Source organism: Thunnus albacares, chromosome 15, assembly GCF_914725855.1.
Source record: "Thunnus albacares chromosome 15, fThuAlb1.1, whole genome shotgun sequence".
NCBI lineage: Eukaryota > Metazoa > Chordata > Actinopteri > Scombriformes > Scombridae > Thunnus > Thunnus albacares.
In genome coordinates this window covers 25,030,283-25,048,837 of record NC_058120.1, presented here as the reverse complement: position 1 = coordinate 25,048,837, position 18,555 = coordinate 25,030,283, and the positions used below count along the sequence as shown (strand labels likewise).

Below are 18,555 nucleotides of genomic sequence, written 5' to 3'. Positions count from 1 at the left end.
TCAAAATCCCTGATCCTGAACTAGTTCCAAGTTATTTTACCAATGTTTAACTCATGCACCTTTTTAAAAAGTCAAGAACAAAATGTAGCTTCACTCCCTGGTTCACTGCTGAGCTTTCTACCTTATTTTATTCCAGAAACAAAGCATGGGCTCTGGCTAGGTTCACCAGAGACTCTTGTCATCGGCTTGCCTTTAGACAGCTGAGGAACACTGCTACTCTCAGAACAGCCAAAACTGACTATTATCTGCACTCTTTCACTAATTCCTCTTTATAACCCAGTAAATTCTGGAAAATGGTCAAAACTCCCTCTAACAATTCTAGCACTCCTCTTCCTGCATGTTGGTAATGGCCTTACTCAGATAACTAATATCCATGAAATTTGCTGCTTTTAACAATCATTTTGCTGCATCTTGTCAGTTATTTGACAGTCTTACTATTGGTGCCAACGGTTGTGTTGAAGAACATAGGTCATCCTTCCTTAATACTACTGCTGAAGTAAAAACCACTCCTTTAGCTTATCTCCTGTCTCCAGTAGGATGGTAGCTGCCATATTGATGCGTGAAAATTAACAGGTGATGACAAACTGGAACCATTTGCTTTGAAATCTTCAGCACTGCTAATTTCTGAATATATATATATATATATATATATATATATATATATATATATATATATATATATATATATATATATATATATAACTCATATTTTCAATCTTGGCATTACCTCTGCCATCATTCCTACAGTTTGGAAGACTTCCTATGGTCTTCCTCTCCATAAAGATGATAGCAAATCTGAATTAAATAATTATCAGTCAATCTCAAAACTACCTTGTCTTGCAAAAATATTTGAATCACTTTGTTAATGAACAGTTGAAATCATTTTTATCCATGCATTTCATACTAACTGTTTCAGTCTGGCTTCAGGCCTAAGCATAGCATTATTTCTGCTACTTCTTTAGTTATTAACAATATAGTCTCAGCATTAGAAAAAAAACACTGTGCTGCTCTTTTTATTGATTTAAGAACAGCTTTTGACACAGTTGACCACTCTATGCTTTTACAATGACTTTGTTCTTCGGGTTTTGACAATCCTGTGGTTTCAAAATTATCTTTCTGATAGGTTGCAGTGTGTCAAAATAAGTAATATTCAGTCTTTTCTCCCCATTACAAAGGGAGTTCCCCATGGTTCTGTCCTTGGACCAGTTTTATTCACTATTTACATAAACGATATTACCTCTTCATTGTGCAGTTGTAACTTCCATCTATATGCAGATGACACGGTCCTTTATAGCTGTGCAGATTCTATTCATGCTGCTACTCAAATTATACAGCCATCATTTAACCCCCTTCAAAAACACCTTCATAATTTGAAACTGGTCTTAAACTGTGCAAAGACAAAATGGAAGAAATGTTGACTATGGTAGTTTTGAAATTTGTTCTGTTAATTACACCATAATAGCGAGAGTGCAATACTATAAATATCTAGGCATTTAGGTTGATGAAAAACGTACTTTTAAAGTCCATATTGACATACCGTTATCAAAGCTGAGTTTGAAATTGGGCTTTCTTTTTATAAATAAATCTTGTTTTCCTTTGTTTACAAGAAAAAGAATTGCTGAAGCAGTTTTCCTCTCTATATTGAACTGCAGGGATGTTATTTATGGGCAGGCGGCCAGTTCCACTCTCAAAACCTTTAGATGCAGTATATCACTCTGCATTAAGATTCATCACTGGAGATAGTTATGGGACGCACTGTTGCCTTCTCGAAAAACTGCTCTGCCTGCTGAATCAGTGAGGAGGGATCAGCATTTGTTTGTTTGCTTTCTTGGCATGTTGGTAGCCATTGTATCCACTCGCAGACATGGCTGCAAGGACCCAAAATACATACAGAGTTAGGAAGATCTGTTTTCTGCTACTGTGCCCTACATACTTGGAATATGCTTCGAAAAAAAACTTTTAGTTGACCTCATTAATACTGTTGAGTCAATTCCAAGGTTTAATTGCTAATTTTAATGACTGTAACTGTCATTGCTTTAAATTGCTCTTATTCTTATTGTTCTTGTTTTTATTTATGTATTTATTTGTCTCATTGTCAATTCCTATTCCTTTACTTTTTTTTAGCATTTTTAATTTTACTTTGTTTTTAAATAATGTAGCCATGTATTCTTCTTTTATTGCTATTTGATTTTAGTGGTATCTGCATTTATTATAAGTCTGCACCTCGGCACCAATGAAAATGAGGGTTTTCCCTCAGTGCATTTTCCGAGGTTTTAAATAAATAAAATGATGATGATTTGTGATTAAGTGTTGAAACAATCAGTCCACTGTTTTTTTCCAGCACTTAATCAGTTGATCAACAGAAATAATAGGTACTTATAAGGGCATTAAAGTAATTTCAGCTTTTCAGACGTGAAAATTTGCTGCTTTTCTGTGTTTTTTTTATATCACTGCAAGTTAAATATTTTTTTTGGTTTTGGACTGTTGCTTGAACAAAACCGCCAATATGAAGATGTTACCTTGAATTTACTATTGTATAACATTTACAAACTAAATAATTGATTAATTGAAATAAATATGGAATTATTCATCCATTATGATAATTGTTAGCTGCAACCTATTGATGATTACCTGAGGGCATGTGGGAGTGTGCACGTTTATGTTCATGTGTGGATGTATCTTCTAAACACATATCACTACAAGGTATCATTTTTTCCTTCAAAATGACAGTGTGTCCCAGTTCTCGGGGTCTACTGCTGTGTGTGCATGCAGGTGTGTCAGGTAGGACAGGAAGAGGTAATCATTAGGGACAGTTCAGCCGGCTCTCTCCTTCCCGTAGAGAATTCTCTTCCGTTTGCTGTTTGCCATTTGTCACAAAAAATCCTCTGTTTCTCCAACATGGCTGGTCTGATTTTCTGGTGTCGGCATCTGCAGAAGTGCTGGCAAATGGAAACTGCACCCTGGAATATCTTTTAGGCACATTTAATACCAGGGAGGCCCTTTGCTCTGCTGCTGTCTGGCAGTCACCCTGCCCCAATTTCCCCCAGAAAGAACCTCTTGTCCAGAAAGTGTTGACTGATCTGTGGTTCACAGCGGAATCTGAATTACTTAAGCTGCTGTGGAAGAAATGAACAAGAACTTAATACATTCTTTTATGCCTTCATTTTGCCCTCTAGGTTAATTTCTAATTTCTAAGAAATTACAATGGTGGCAACAAAACATTAACATTAAGACAGTTTCAAATAGTAGTGCACAGTGTTGAGGTTAATGCCACCCTGGTCTGACATTATTGAATAGGGAAATAAGTTGAAATATGTCTTTTCAGTGATTGGATCCTGGGTCAAAACGTAATCCATTACCAACTAAGAACAGCCACTTGCATTAATCATTGGACCATTTTCATCATTAATGGATTAAAACAAACAAATACACGAAACAAAAAACGGTGGCTCATATTTACCAGACAAATTATCTGAAAACTACACAGTGAACTATCATTTTTGTTTTTAATGCTTTAAAATTACAGATGGATATCTCAGTTTGGAGTAAACCTGTTTACATACTGTACTGTATCTCTCCATGCTTTGCAGATGCTGATAACGAGAGGTGTGACCAGTATACAGACTGCTACAGCTGCACCGCCAACACAAACGGCTGCCAGTGGTGTTCAGGCCAGTGTGTTTCTCTTGGAAGCAACTGTACCGCTGCCACGGTAAGAACAACTGACCCCGCTGACCCTGCTGAGAAGATAACAGATGATCACATGTAACTGCCACATCTGGCATCTTATGGTCGCCTAGCTCTTTTTTCTGAAACGTTATCTATCTCCCTCCAAAATTACTGTAGTCAAAAAAGTAGCCCTTAAATCGATACATTTCCAGGGAACAACAAATCTCCAGGAACAACCAGTTGTTGGAGGACATGGGGAGCAGGGTAAATCTGTTCTGAGACAGAGTGGGCAGAGCTTATCACCTCCATTAACCAGTTCTCTTTCATAGCATTTGTTTCATGTCTCGCAGTGGGAAAAGCAGACAGCGTAACATCATCAGAGACTCCTGTTGTATTCTGCTAGCCAGGATTGGCAATGTAAGGGTGACCTTACAAATCTAACCTGCCTTTATGCCTAAGGTGTTAGGGTCACATTCCCCAATTGACTTTGTGTCCTTCTATCCCCCTTCATTCTCCAGATGAGCATCACTGGTTACATATGTTGTGCTCAGTGCTGGACAGAACCTTGGGCAAAGAACCACTTGGGGAAGCCAGTCTCAAAGCAGCGGCTCTCTCACTGAATAGTGGGGGCTGTTGCTTTAGCTTATAGCAATAAGGGTTTGCAGCCGCCAGAAGGGCTGCATGCACTAACAGGGATCTCACCACCTCATGGGCCCTTTTCATAGGAATCTCCGTCCGGGAGGTTTATACTTCTGCAACTTTGGCCTCCCCATACACCTTTGCCAGGTTCTACAGGCTTAATGTTACAGCTCCTCCATTAGCCCATTCGGTGTTAAGCCTCAGTAAGGCTCACTTCGGGACAGTTGGTCCCCCATTATCTGCCCAGCAATCTGAGAGTCAGTATTTCCCAATGTGACACCTGAAACAAATGCTATGAAAGAGAACTTCAGATTACTTGCGAACCCCCGGTTCTCTGAGTAGTATGAGTGAGTGTCTCACCAGACCGCTGTCCTTGCTCATTCGCAGTGAGTAAGAGGTGAGTGTTTTTGAATGACTGCCAGCGTAGCGTTAAGCCATTTTACAGGGGGAGAGTCTCCACCCTCCCTGACACTGACGTGCTTAGTTCCAGCCAATCCTGGCTGGTAGACTGCAATAGGAGCTTCTGATGAGGTCACGCCATAGGCGCACCCCAATTTGAGACACTCACTCATGTTACTCAGAGTAATGGGGTTACGCAAGTAACTTTGGTTTCCTTGGGGAAACAGTAGTGTTTGAGTGCATTTGCTGTTTGGGGCATTAAATCTATATAGTGATGTTTTAGTCAAAGAGCTGTAGCCCTCCTTCTTCAGCCTACAGTGCTTTCAAAACTGATGTTAAAGGGTGTATCCTCCATGCTTTTTAACAAAACATAGCAATGTCATTTATATATTCGTCTTTTGTCATACAGGTTTTGAGATTTAATTTAAAAAATATTGTAATATATGATCTCCTTATAATCTTAATAGTTGTAGGCTCCATATTTAGGCACAGAGTGGATCTAAATGATTGGACAGTATGGGTTTCTGTAGCCACTTCCAGTCCAACTCTAATTTTAACTAACTTTGGCAGGTCTTTGCTTTTTTAATAAATAGCCTACACAAATATTGTTCTGACAAAATGTCCTTTCATTTCCTCCAAAGTACATCTTACAAACTGGGATGTGTCATATTCAGATAATAAATAAATAATGTTCTTGTTTCCAAATCTGAATCAAAGAATATTTTGATACATATGGCTCAGTCTCTGACTACAAGTATTCTATCATCTAAATACCTGTAATAACCTCGCTTTCCTTTTAAATAACTGTCTTTATTTAGACAAATATATTTCCCATTATGTCCTCAAACACTTCAGTCTCTTGTTAATGAGAATCTCGTGAATCTAGAAAGACTTAATGAAATGTTGTCGCTTTCTATTACTAATGAAATGACATTTCATTTCATGTGCTTCATTAACAGGTGTCATTTATGAAGCATGAAATGTAGTAATTTTATACTTTGAGCCTAAAGAGTCAACGCCTGTTGTTTCCTGCTTTCTTCCCAGGGGGCCATATCGGAGTATGAGGTTTGCCCTAAGGACAACCCCTCCTATGTGTGCAACAAGAAAACCAGCTGCAAGAGCTGCGCTGTGGACCAGAACTGCCAGTGGGAGCCTCGCAACCAGGAGTGCATCTCACTGCCGGGTAACTGCGCTTGTGATCAGAAACAACAACTAAATTGGATATTAAATTAGAACTCACTGGAAAATTGTCATCACATATATAAACATGTTGCCTCACACACTTTCACATGCTTAGACATGCAGTAGATTAACCTCACATACAAGCAAACAAATTCATATTTGTTTTTGCTTTCAAATAATTAGTTTAGATTTTGTTGTTAGTACTGCAGCTTGTGTCAGGCTCTGTCTGTTTACTTGTGTTGCTTGAGCTTATGGACTCACCAAATTTCTTCCAATCCAAACACAAACATGCTATTCTAGTACATTCAGATGTCCAACACCTTATTTTCTAAAAGACCATATGTTTAAAACTGAACAATAAAAATGAGTAGCCAAAAAGACTATGTTTAGCCGGGAGCTGGCAGGTGCTGAGCAAATCAAAAAAACAATATAACCAAAAGAGGACTCCTAAATCAGAGCTAAACTTACTAACACAACAATGAAAACAACAAAAATAACCCCTCACTCTCTATGTCTAGTTCTCAGTGGTTTATAACAAACACAAGAAGAACAGCACCCCTGCTCCTAATGAGTCTAACAAAGCAAACTCCTAGTGTGTGTGCGTGAGCAATCAGTGATACTTAACTACGCCTGGCCCAGTCCCCTAACAACAAGCGATCGCTGGAGAAGCACAGTTAAACAGCGAGTGCTTCATACTAGTCTCACACCAATTTTCATACAACAACAACGAGAGGCACCCTGGCGGGCCGTTCCCTGAGTCCCAGCCGCGCCGACTGGCAGGCTTGCCAGACATTTATCAGTTCGGCACACGGATTGAAGCCTCGGTATGGGAGGGCTGGTTAGAGCAGGGGCCTCTCCAATCACGACCCTCGTGGGTGGAGTGGGAGGAGCCTGGATGACTGGAGACTTGACATGACATAAAAGAGACACAACAGAAAAATGACTGCACACAGACACACACAAGGCAGCTTTCTGTAGGTGGACCAGTACCAACTTCTCCATTGTTCTTTCTATTCCAGAGAACGTGTGCGGTGAAAGCTGGCATCTGGTGGGCAACTCTTGTCTGAAGTTCATCACAGCGAAGGATTCGTACGATAACGCCAAGCTGGCCTGCAGGAGCCACAACGCTGTCCTAGCCTCGCTCACCACGCAGAAGAAGGTGGACTTTGTCCTGAAGGAGCTGCAGATAATGAGCGTGGTGGTAAGGAAGAGGCGGGGTGGTCGGACCTGGGTATTAATTAGATGAAACAGATTAGATGAAACTTTAATATTCCCTGAGGGGAAATCGGGCCATCACACAAGCAGCGGATACAATTTCGGAAAGACTTAAGATACAGAGTGTGATGAAGATAAAACGGAAAATTACAGCAAGAAGATTACATCAATTAAGATTGAGGAAAAGTCTTCTTTGACAGATTTTCATTATTAAACAGAGATGTATGTGTGATTATCGAGCTAGTTACTTTACAGATGAGACAAAAAAAAAAAACAGAAAAAGAATCAGAAACCGACTGATCACGAATGAAAACTACAAATGTGACCCAGAACTTTGGTCCCTGTTGTGCACTTGTTGTCTTTATATTTCACCTAATGTAAAAAAAAAAAAAAAAAAAAAAAGTCTTTGTGGTACTGGCCACCTTTTTATCAGCAGGTGAGCTCTTGTTGGATTCTTTTCCTGTGATTTGTGGACCAGTGAGCTTTGAAACAAATCTCTTCTTAACAGAATCTTTCCTCCAGAGCTCAGACATCTCTTACTCGCTCCATTAGAGCAGATATACAGAAATCTATCCCAACAATCGACTAACAATTGCAAGCCGCTGTTTATACCATCAGATGCAGGTCACTTCTACAGATATGTGTGAAGGATGGGCAGATGTACAGTACAGTGTTGGATATCGTCTTGTCAAATTAGAAGTAACACATACAGAATACAGAAAAAGCATAAAGAAGCCAACGACACACTGAGTCATTGAAAGTTTTTCTGAGCCTTGTAGCTTTGATTCTGCATCCTTTTATTAATGGTTGCTTGTAATGTTGATGATTAAGAAAATCCAATATTAAAATTATAATCCCAAAAATGTTCATTTAAATAAATGTCTGTTAAGTCACTTTCCATCAACGAATGAGGTAAAACAACGGTGACTGAGTCTACGGCCCGCTGATAAAAGCTCTTACATTATGATTATTATGAATTCAGCTTAATTCAACTTTAAGTTAATTAGAGTTGGTGAAAATTCACAGTTGTACATTTTGAGAGTTTGGAAATAAACCCTAAAAATATGGGGTTACAGGGCAAATTATTCAACAATAACTATTTGTAAAGTTAAGTTTGATATTAATCAGTTAGTTGAATTAGTTTCTCTGAAAGCTAATCTGCTGCTATTTTGATAATTGATGTTATATAAACTATGTAAAACTAAATATGTTGGGGTTTTAGACTGTTGGTCGGACAAAACGAGATATTTGAAAATGTTATCTGGGTTATATAATAATTTTCAGTTTCCTGAACTTCTCTAGACAAAACAATCAATCAGTAAATCAATTACTCCAGAAAATAAGCTGCAAATTAGTTGCAGCCCTAAAATATTACAGCTAAGTGTCCAGAAAGGCCACTACAAAAAGGACCGATATCCTGTGCTAAAGTAGGTTGACATTTCCTGAATTAAAAAACACTTTAGTGATAAAAGCCTCAAACTTTCAAGCTCTTGAGGAAAAAAAAGGATTTTACCATTATTGGCCTAATCGGAGCTAAATCTGACCAAATATTTGAGTGTGTGTCTACACTTGAGTTCACTGAAGAGTATTACATAATACAAAATGTGTTAAAAGCACTTCGAGATGACGGCTGTAACGACCCACTATGCACTTAAATAAAACATGGAGTTCATCTACAGCTGCAGTTTAGTTTTTGTGTACATCACCCAGCAGGCACAAACACTACTATCCCTCTCTGAGGCTACCCATGGTCCACTCATGGTCCTACAAAGTGCCCTGGAGCCACCAAATGACACATGTAACACTGAAGCTAAATAGGATAAGAAAAATCGAGCTCTAATCTCAAAGTGGGGTTGGAACTGAGGCAAGTTCCCCATCCATACCAATTAAATTGTGTAGATTTCCCCTGTTGGTCTAAATTAAATTCTGATGGTAAGTTACAGATAATCTTTGTGCTTGTACAACATTGGTTCAACAATGAAAACGCGCACACGCACAGGTACTCTGAAACATGCTTCACGAGTCTTCCTGGCATGTTATATCGACGGTGCTTGTACGGTTTAGCAGCTCCAACTATTTCCAGAGGGGATCAATCAATCCAAGAAATGCAATTAAATCCCGACGGAACAGTAATTCGACCCACGTCTCTGAGAGATCAAGCTCCCTTTGTTTACTACTACTGCAACAGCATGGCGATTGATTAGAGATGGGATAGATAACAGAGCCTCTCCAGTCAAGTGAAGTAAAGCTGCTTTTATTGCCAGTCAGTCAGTCCGGTTAAATTTATGCCGGTACAGATGAAAAATAGCGCTGACATGTTTTTTTTTTTTGTTGTTGTTGCGTACAACTAGGGCAAAGTTGTGATTTCTGACAAAAAGATGTCTATCAGAATCTGTGTTTGACATTGATTTTCTTCAAATGTCACGTTAGTTTTCTATGGAGTAACTGGCACTTCAGTTGTGGCCCCTTGAAGCAAAGAGAAGCCCAACACCACCCACAGTGATGAAGGATTTTCCTTTTGTTTAAATTATTTGATGGTTTAGAGGTTGAATTAATGAAACAACAAAAGTTATACCACACAACCGCTGTTAATAACCATTTGATTGAACTTAAACACTGTCAAGCTCTCAAGAACAATGAATTTTTAAAAAGGTCAATATGTAAAATCCGTGTTTTGACTTTTTGCTCTGGTGTGTGTTTTCAGTACAAGGCCACAGTGACACCCTGGGTGGGGCTCAGGAAAATCAACGTGTCGTACTGGTGCTGGGAGGACATGTCGCCCTTCACCAACACAACCCTGCAGTGGCTTCCCGGTGAGCCGAGCGACGCCGGGTTCTGCGGCTATTTGGCCGAGCCGGCGTCCAGCGGACTGAAAGCCCAAACCTGCATCAGCCCGGTGAACGGGAGCCTCTGTGAACGGCCAGGTTAGTTCACAAAACTAAATGAAAGTTCTATTGTATTCTCAATATTATCCTTTTATATTAATTTAGGCTACTGCTATGATTACTAGTTTTTCCATTAGGGCCTCATGAGGCCTCTAAGATACAGAATCAGTTGTCCTGGGGGGGGGGGGGGGGCTTTGTTATGCCCAAAGCTCCCTCCATGTCTGTCAGATCATGTTATTGTGTATTTCCAGCATTAGTTGGCTGCATCTGACCCTTTTCACTCTGGCTAAAGTTAAGGACACACACGCATATGCAATGACTAGCATCTGTGTTTTTGCACACCCATAAGCAGTAGGCAATGATGTTTTACACACAATTAATTCTGCAAAATTGCAAAGTAAGCTAGAGGGAAGGCAGGGGAATAATGGATCTGTAAATGGATTTTAGTTTTGAAAACCTGTAATAAAGACAATACCTCAAGATTTCTCCAGGATTGCATCAGACTTTTTTGACTGTTCCACCTCTATCAGAAAGTATTTGAGGATCAACTTTGTAACTTGCTTCTTTGATTAACAAATTACTTTTTGCACTGGTCCTCCAGGTCAGACACATATTTCTGCTACTTAGATGTAGTAACACTTTGTTTACTATACCTCTGTGCAGCAGGGAGAGCACTACCAGAAAGAGTTTGACTGAAAATCAATACATTCATATGCATTTTATTTCCCCAATATCACATATTTGCCTCAGGGGACTATACAATCTGCACAGCATACAACAACCCCTGTCCTTAGACCCTTGATTCAAATAAGGAAAAACTTAAACTTTGAACATAACTTAAATATAACTTCTTGAAAATGTTTCTCAGCCAACCACAGTGCCAAGCAGTGCCGGACGCCATGTGCCATGCGAACCACCTGCAGCGAATGCACCAGCAGCAGCTCGGAGTGCATGTGGTGCAGCAACATGAAGCAGTGCGTCGACTCCAACGCCTACGTGGCCTCCTTCCCCTTCGGACAGTGTATGGAGTGGTACACAATGAACACTTGTCCACGTAAGATATCTCATTCTGTTCCATGTACAGTTTAATTTGTAGGTTTGTGATAATCCTCCTTTTATTTTTGCAAAACAAACCACAACTGTGTACGTATATTGTGTCTAAAAGGTGTTTCTATTATCACATTGTTACATGGTCTCTTTCCCAACATAGTGTGATATTTAGATTGAAAATAAAGCCCCACAAACATTTATCAGAACACAGAAGTGAAGTCAAAAGAAATTATTCAAAAACCTGATGACTAGACATCTGATAGAGGCAGGACATTGTCCTTGTGCGATTACTAGTTTTGACGTTGACTTTGTCAATGTAAGTAGTAGAAGTGTTAAGTGTTCTGTATAAATATATAGATAATAGGAGTTTGAGAATGAGGAATTTATATTACAACACTACAAAAAACGAATGAACTACAGTAACTAAATGGGATGATTTCTAACATTAATAATTCAAATCTGTTTGAAAACCTTTTAGTCTTTCACAATTCCTTGAATTCTCTTGGTAATGCTTTGTTTTATGGTGCCATAATCGTCTAATATGTTTTGTAATAATTGCAAAGAAGTTTCTTGGAAAGAAATATGTATAATGTACTAATTCATACAATATAAAACCTTTATTTAATCAGGTAATCTCATTGAGATCAAGATCTATTTTGCAAGAGAGACCTAAGTATAGCCGAGAGAAAGAATAGATAATGGAGACTGTGTTCAGCTGCTACGCTTATAATGAATTTATTGTGATTACTTACTAGTGTAACCCAGAGAGTCTTTTAGTCGGTGCACAGCAGGTCAGCTGAACATGCAAAAAGTGAAATTTGTCCGTGGGCAAGCATATCCTCGTATATAGAGGATAAAGTTTCCAATAAGAAATACATCATGAATTAATATTTATTCATGACTGGGACATACCTATTTCCCCTTTAATTACTCTTTACATTGTCATTTTTAGGAGACTCTATAGGAAATTAGGGACCAGTAAAATCTGTTGGATTATTTTTATAATCTACAATGTCTTTCCATCAGTTGACTTGAGCATCATTGATGTCATCATACCCCAGTGTAAGAACCTTTCTGCAGTGTTCACCCCGGCATCGGCATCTCTCAAGTCGAAACAAATTGATTACACATTAAATGTTCACTTTTAAGTGTGTACAAAATTCTCTATGCGTTCCTTATGCCAGTTACCCAGTCCTTGTTCGATTTATTCCAAAAAAAATTGCTGTTGCTGCAGTCAAAAAACACTTTGGGAAAAACACTTTCTGTCTGACACATGAAAATGTTGCAGCATAGTATTTAAACCTCTGATTAAGTTGCAGTGGTCACATGCAAAAGCAGCATCTCTCCCAGGCAGGATTCATGAGGTGCAATCTGTGTAAAGACCAAAACTCCAACATGAAAATAAAAGCATATATCTGAAGTCGACTCACGTAATGTTCTAGTTGCAGTTAATGTACTCAACCTCTCAAGCATATGCGACGATCTGCATCAGACTTCAGAAAAGACTCTAAAAGGCAACATTTTAAATAAGTGTAGCTCTCTGGAGCAGAGCATCTTTTAAATGCTCACTTTTTTAACCTTCATTTAGCCTGCTTCAGTTAACTGTGGCCCCTCCAGTAGATGAGATGGGGATTAATAATCTGCTTTAATAGTTTGAGAACTTAGTCTCCGGCTGGCGCTTCGCTTTTGTATGGTGCAGAATAGAACAATTGCCATTTATTTAACCTGGCAGGTCAATTAAATATAAATTGTTGCTTATAGCCATCGGCAGAGAAACCCCTCGAGAGCGGAGAGCTAGGAATTTAAATATAAGCAAATATCTATGGAGAACAGGTGGAGAGAATCAGTGACTCGGGAATGAGCTAGATTAACTGTTGAGCCTTTATAGAGCTGTTGTGGGTTATTAATTTAAACTTTTGGAAAGGCTGGACCTCGCTTTCCAACATCCAATAACACACCTGCTCTCAACCATCACTCATCGACTGGGGGTGCTGTCTTGATACAACAGTATTAATGGTAGTCTTGTGTTGTGTGTTTTGCTGCAGCGGAGAACTGCTCCGGATACAGAACATGTGGCCAGTGTCTGGACCAGCCGGGCTGCGGCTGGTGCACCGACCCCAGTAACACAGGAAAAGGTCAGTGTATAGAGGGCTCGTACCGCGGGCCTTTCCAGACCTCGGTACCGGCCCCGTCCACCCTGCCTGGCCTGCCCGCCAGCCCCCAACCGGCCCTCAACGCCAGCATGTGCCCCAGCGAGGCGAAGTACAACTGGTCCTTCATCCACTGTCCAGGTAAGGGAGAATTAACTCTTAATTTTGTTTTGTAACATGAGATATTCATTATTTGCGAGTAGTCATTTTATTTTTAGAAAATCGGGAAATTCCACCAGTTTTATACATCCTGATTGGTAAACTTGTCATGTTGTATTATGTGTTCTGTTGCTCCGGAGAAGCATTGTCAGTTTGCTTTCTCAGACGGATGAAATAATCCCTAATGATGTCATAGTGATGTCATCATAGTTATCTCAACTTGGGCATGGACACTACAACGGAAAGCCTTTGTTACAGACTGGGGGGCGTAATGTTTTTAAAGCTGTGGATTTACTGAGCAGAGAGTGTCGAAGAAAAAGAGATAATTAAGTTACAAAGTGGGAAGTTTAGCATCCAGCTCATCTCGGGGGCTAAAAGGAAGGATATCTCAGCCTGAGCTGCTTCGATTTTGACCATTCTTCTTTTGTATCTGTCTCTTTCAAATCTTTACTGTAGTGCCATACAGATCACTGTAATACCCTATTAAATATCTACTGGAATCTAAGCAATTCACTCATTGGATATTGGATAGAAAAGCAGGAGAGAAGAGAAAAGAGAAGCAGAGCTCACAGACACCGGAGACCTCCGTGAGCTCTGCTTCTCTTTTCATAACATAAGAACGAAGGGAAGACGCCAGCCTATGGCCTGGTCACAAATAAGAAGAGTGTAAAAGCCGGGAGACTAGCCAGAACCCTGCAGAAGTCTTGAGTGAGGCAGAGGGAAGGAGAAGGAGCTCAGGCCACTGCAGGAAAAAGGGACACGCTTCATGGGAAAAGCTGAGGGGTGAATGTGCACTATTATTTTGGCTCACCCCATTAGTTAATATAGCCAGACTCTTCCACCTTACATCATATGAACTCTTGAGGCAGCAGGAGACAGAAACAGATAAGTCTGGTGATTTGTTTCCACCCTCTGTATTCACCAGAGGCACCACAAGGTGGCCAGAGACTGGAGACCACCCACATGCTGCAGTCAAAGGACTGCTCTTAGCTGGACTGGACACTGGGCTCCTTTATCACTGAGACATTTTATTTCCTTTAGTGATGTTTTATTTTTTTATAAGAAATTAATTTGTTTTTAACCTCAATTTCTGTCTGCATACTGTTTTGGGTCAGCACAACTCCCCAGCAGACATTATTTGACTTTTCTTTAAAGTCATACTCCACACAAGTGCTGTGTGGTTCACTACAGCCTCATGTAACCTTATACATAATACCAACAATGATAATAGAGTAAGAGAGCTCTGGTATCAGCAGATTCAGGTATCGGAACTGAAAAAAAGTGGATCGGTGCATCTCTACTATTTAATTATCTAAAATATAAAATATCAACATTTCTTTCAGTCATTCATGATTCTCTAAAACAAACAGAAGTAGCAAAGCTTACAAATTTTTCAAATAAACATGAGAATGTCACGTGCAGCTCAGGACTCTCACAAATCTCAGACCGTTCTAACAAGTTAACTTACAAATTCATTCATGTTTTAAGCCCGGAGCTGTTTATTAAAAGTCCTATTTCTTCTGTTCATGTTCATGCTTTATGTGCATTGTTTACTCTTCGGCAGCTTGTCAGTGCAACGGTCACAGCCAGTGTGTCAACGAGAGCGTGTGTGAGAAGTGCGAGGACCTGACAACCGGCCGACACTGTGAGAGCTGCATCTCCGGCTTCTACGGAGATCCGACCAACGGGGGCAGCTGCCAGCGTGAGTATCCGTGAGCCTATTCAGTCCAGAAGTAAATCATCCAGTCAGTCTTTGCGTGTACAGCTTCATTTAACTCGGCAGTATTTTACAGTTCAGTTTTATGTCAGCCATTTTCCTGATTCCTGGCTGCACAGTAAAGCGATCTCCAGGGATATTAAAGATTTACTCCACTCTACGGCTAATACTGACAGTCAGTCAGTCAAACAACAAATCAATCGTCCATTCCTTCGACAGCTTAATTTAGCTTACCAATATATTACAGCCGCTGTGTATGTTCAGTGATTTTTTTGGGAGCCGTAATTCCAGATGTCCCTCTGGAATATATATTCACTTCATTCAACATCAGTGACAGTCAATCAATAAACCAGCCTCTCTGCATATCTTCATGTTGTCAGTATTACACATTTGATATTTATGCTTCTTCTTTTTCCTCCTCCCTGTTGTACAAGGAGGCCCCTCAAGGGTATTAAAGGCTTGTATTACTTCACAGCTAATCATGACATTCCTGTAACATCGATTTGACTCAACAAACATAACATGGTCTTAAGCTGTTACAGCATGAGTAAAAAAGTACACAATCAGTACCTCCAAAAATGGAGATTATGAACCAATAATAAGCACATGTGTATATAAATTAGAACAAAATCATAATATGGTTTGTTGTTGCACCAGCTGTCCTACGTATTTCACAGCTGTTTCTACCAGGAGGGTCAGTGATTTTTTAAGGGATGGACTATATTAATGTTGAAGATGGGGAAACATTAACATTTGTGCAGATATGATAACCGGTCTTCAATATAAACACATTTAAATCAAACATTAAACATTTGGCAGCTGTTAACTGCCACTACATGGTAGGTAAGAGGTAAGTGACCTTCCACATCCCACGTCTCTTGAGAAGTGGGATGTGGAAGGTCACCTGTGGGTGGAGGAGACATAAACCGTGTGGGAGGAGGAGAAATATCAACTAGAGACTTGGGTCTCCTCTATGCACGGTGCTAGCTCTGGAGCTAAACGGTTGGACAAGGGTTAGACTCCTTTTTTGCGACATGTCTCAGATGCAGACAGGATTACTCTGATTGGCGTTTGTGCAGTGAAGAGCATCTCCGAGTGTCTGGCCTACAGGGAGTCGCTGGGTGGGACACCTCCCAGGGGCTCTGCTGGGGGACTTCAAAGCCCATGTGAACAATGATGAGAAACCTAAAACCTAAAGACGGATACCTAGAAAGAACAGCCTGCCTAATCTGAACCTGAGTGGCATTTTGAGCGTAAGGTAGTACAAAAGTGAACCTGGTAACCGTTCCATCTTTAGGGGTCACATATTGAGTCACACTGGGTCAAGCCTGGGCTTTGAGGTCACAGAGTAAGCAACATCAAGTCTTGCAGAGAGAGAGACACTGCCTCTCCTTGGATATGCAGCTGTCTGTGATGTTTGGGGAAACAGAAGCCTCTCTGATAAAGGCTAAATCAGCATTGCCATGGTTACCAAGTTCGGAGGGGGCCTTCCTAGACAACACAGACAGGTGAATGCGTGGCCAGAATGTGCTAACGGTGACCTGAAGTCCCATGCAACGTGACCTGAACTAACACGGGTAAAATGCAGTTCCTTGTTTAGAAACTAGTGAACCAATTAGACTAATTTTTCATATTGTAGGCTGATCTGCTGAGGTTAAAGACTAAGAGTCAGACCTACAGAGGGCAGAACGGCATTGGAGCAGAGCACTCCGGTGTTTACTGTTTTCAGTTCTCCATTTGACAAAGTGCTTTCAATAAACATTTTCAGCATTAACACATCAAAAGACTCGCGTGCACTTTCTCCACTGAGGTGCTGACTATCGCTCAATACTCTTCACAACAGTAACAGAACACCTTCCACCTAAGATCGGTGATTGACTTTGTCTGATCGGATCTGTGACTGCATGTCTTAAAACACCCTGAAGAGTGGAGCAGAGCTGTCAGCTGATCACCATCTGGTGGTGGGTTGGATCAGGTTGGCAGGGAAGGCTGTAAACCCAAATATGTAGTGAGGGTGAAACTGAGAACGCTTGGCAGAAGCTCCCACGTGCAAGACTCACAGATGTACTACAAAGATGAAGGATCTCATATGAATCAAGAGGATCAGAGTGTCACCTTCTATATTGTGTATAATAGCAGTGGTTATATGTAAATGGTACATATATTTTTAAAAATTTTTCATGTTTCTTTTGTTTTGTTCAGCCTGCAAGTGTAACGGCCACGCCAGCATGTGCAACCCCAACAACGGCAAATGCTTCTGCACTACCAAGGGCATCAAAGGAGATCGCTGCCACCTGTGAGTTTCACATTTTATGACGCTCATCCGCCCCGCCGTCTTTGTCTTTTAATATCTCTGTAAACTCAAACTTCCGTAACAGTCGCTCAAGCGCCATAGTTACGGGGGAAAACCTTTTTTCTCTAGGTTTCGTTGTTATGGCTCAGTCTTTATTTGTTTGTCCATCTGTACATCATATGCAGCACTTCTGACACCACAGGCTCAGATTTTGACGGCGCTTGTGATGCATCTCACAAACAATTGGTCATTAATTTAATATATGGATCGTGCCGATGCTTTTGCAGTAGTTCCTGCCCCCCAAAAAGTCCCTGATCCGGTGGTAGCACTTTATTATGGCCAAGACTTTGATGATGTATCGCCGATTGGTCCGACACGAACCTACTTCAACATGTGTACAGCGTTCATTCAAACAGCGAGGAAGCATCGGTTGTTAATTCACTCCTCGTCCAATATCAGCATTTAGACTCCGTTCCAATGGGGGACTAATGGGAACAAGATTTCACTCACCACTGCTGATTGGGGAAAGAATATAAAGAGACTCTTTTGCAATATCTAAGTCAGTAAGATTCAGAGTTGTACAATTAACAATCTTAGACAGAGCTTATATCACTCCCTCCAGTCTTAAAAAAAAATGATCCAATTGACTCTAATCTCTGCTGGCAAGTGAGCACTTTAATTTATATGCTGTGGCCGTGTTTAATTCAGTATCAGTAATTATGAATACAAACCTCTCACCATGTCCTGTTGTTTGCTTGCCGCAGTCTAAGGTTGTGCAGCTGAGGTCAAAAAAAAAGTGTTTTGGCTGCCAAGAATATTTTTCTTGAATTGAAAGATTCATAAGTCAAGTTGTTTGTCAATAAAGAAGTTGTTGCTTGAACCTTTAAGTCTTCTTGGTATGTACAGAGCATATATATATTTATATAAGTAAGATATATGATAAGTGAGGAGCTGGCTTTCGACATTACACATTAATTTATTTAGTCATTAATTTAGTAAGATATAACTCTTTTCCATCATATTTTTCTGTCTGTATGTGATATGATTTTTTAGCGTGATTCTACTTACTGACCAGATAAAATAAAGTTGTAATAAAGTTTCACAAATTAATGGTCAACATCAGCTGTGACGTTTTTGTAGGCAGAGCAGAAGGTGTCTGTTAGTGTCTGTCAGCTTCACCGAGCTTTATTCTTTCAT

The 18,555-nt window shown here is 40.1% G+C and overlaps 1 protein-coding gene across 1 annotated transcript in view; it reads left to right on the top strand.

Moving 5' to 3' along the window:
* atrn (attractin) overlaps positions 1–18,555 on the top strand; it is a 146,137-nt gene that overhangs the window by 40,198 nt on the left and 87,384 nt on the right. Inside the window, exons 13-20 of the mRNA XM_044374473.1 lie at positions 3,591–3,712; positions 5,752–5,890; positions 6,909–7,090; positions 9,809–10,028; positions 10,858–11,043; positions 13,085–13,330; positions 14,913–15,050; positions 17,268–17,361. Coding sequence (XP_044230408.1) covers positions 3,591–3,712; positions 5,752–5,890; positions 6,909–7,090; positions 9,809–10,028; positions 10,858–11,043; positions 13,085–13,330; positions 14,913–15,050; positions 17,268–17,361 — 1,327 coding nt within the window. The remainder of the gene's footprint in view (positions 1–3,590; positions 3,713–5,751; positions 5,891–6,908; positions 7,091–9,808; positions 10,029–10,857; positions 11,044–13,084; positions 13,331–14,912; positions 15,051–17,267; positions 17,362–18,555) is intronic.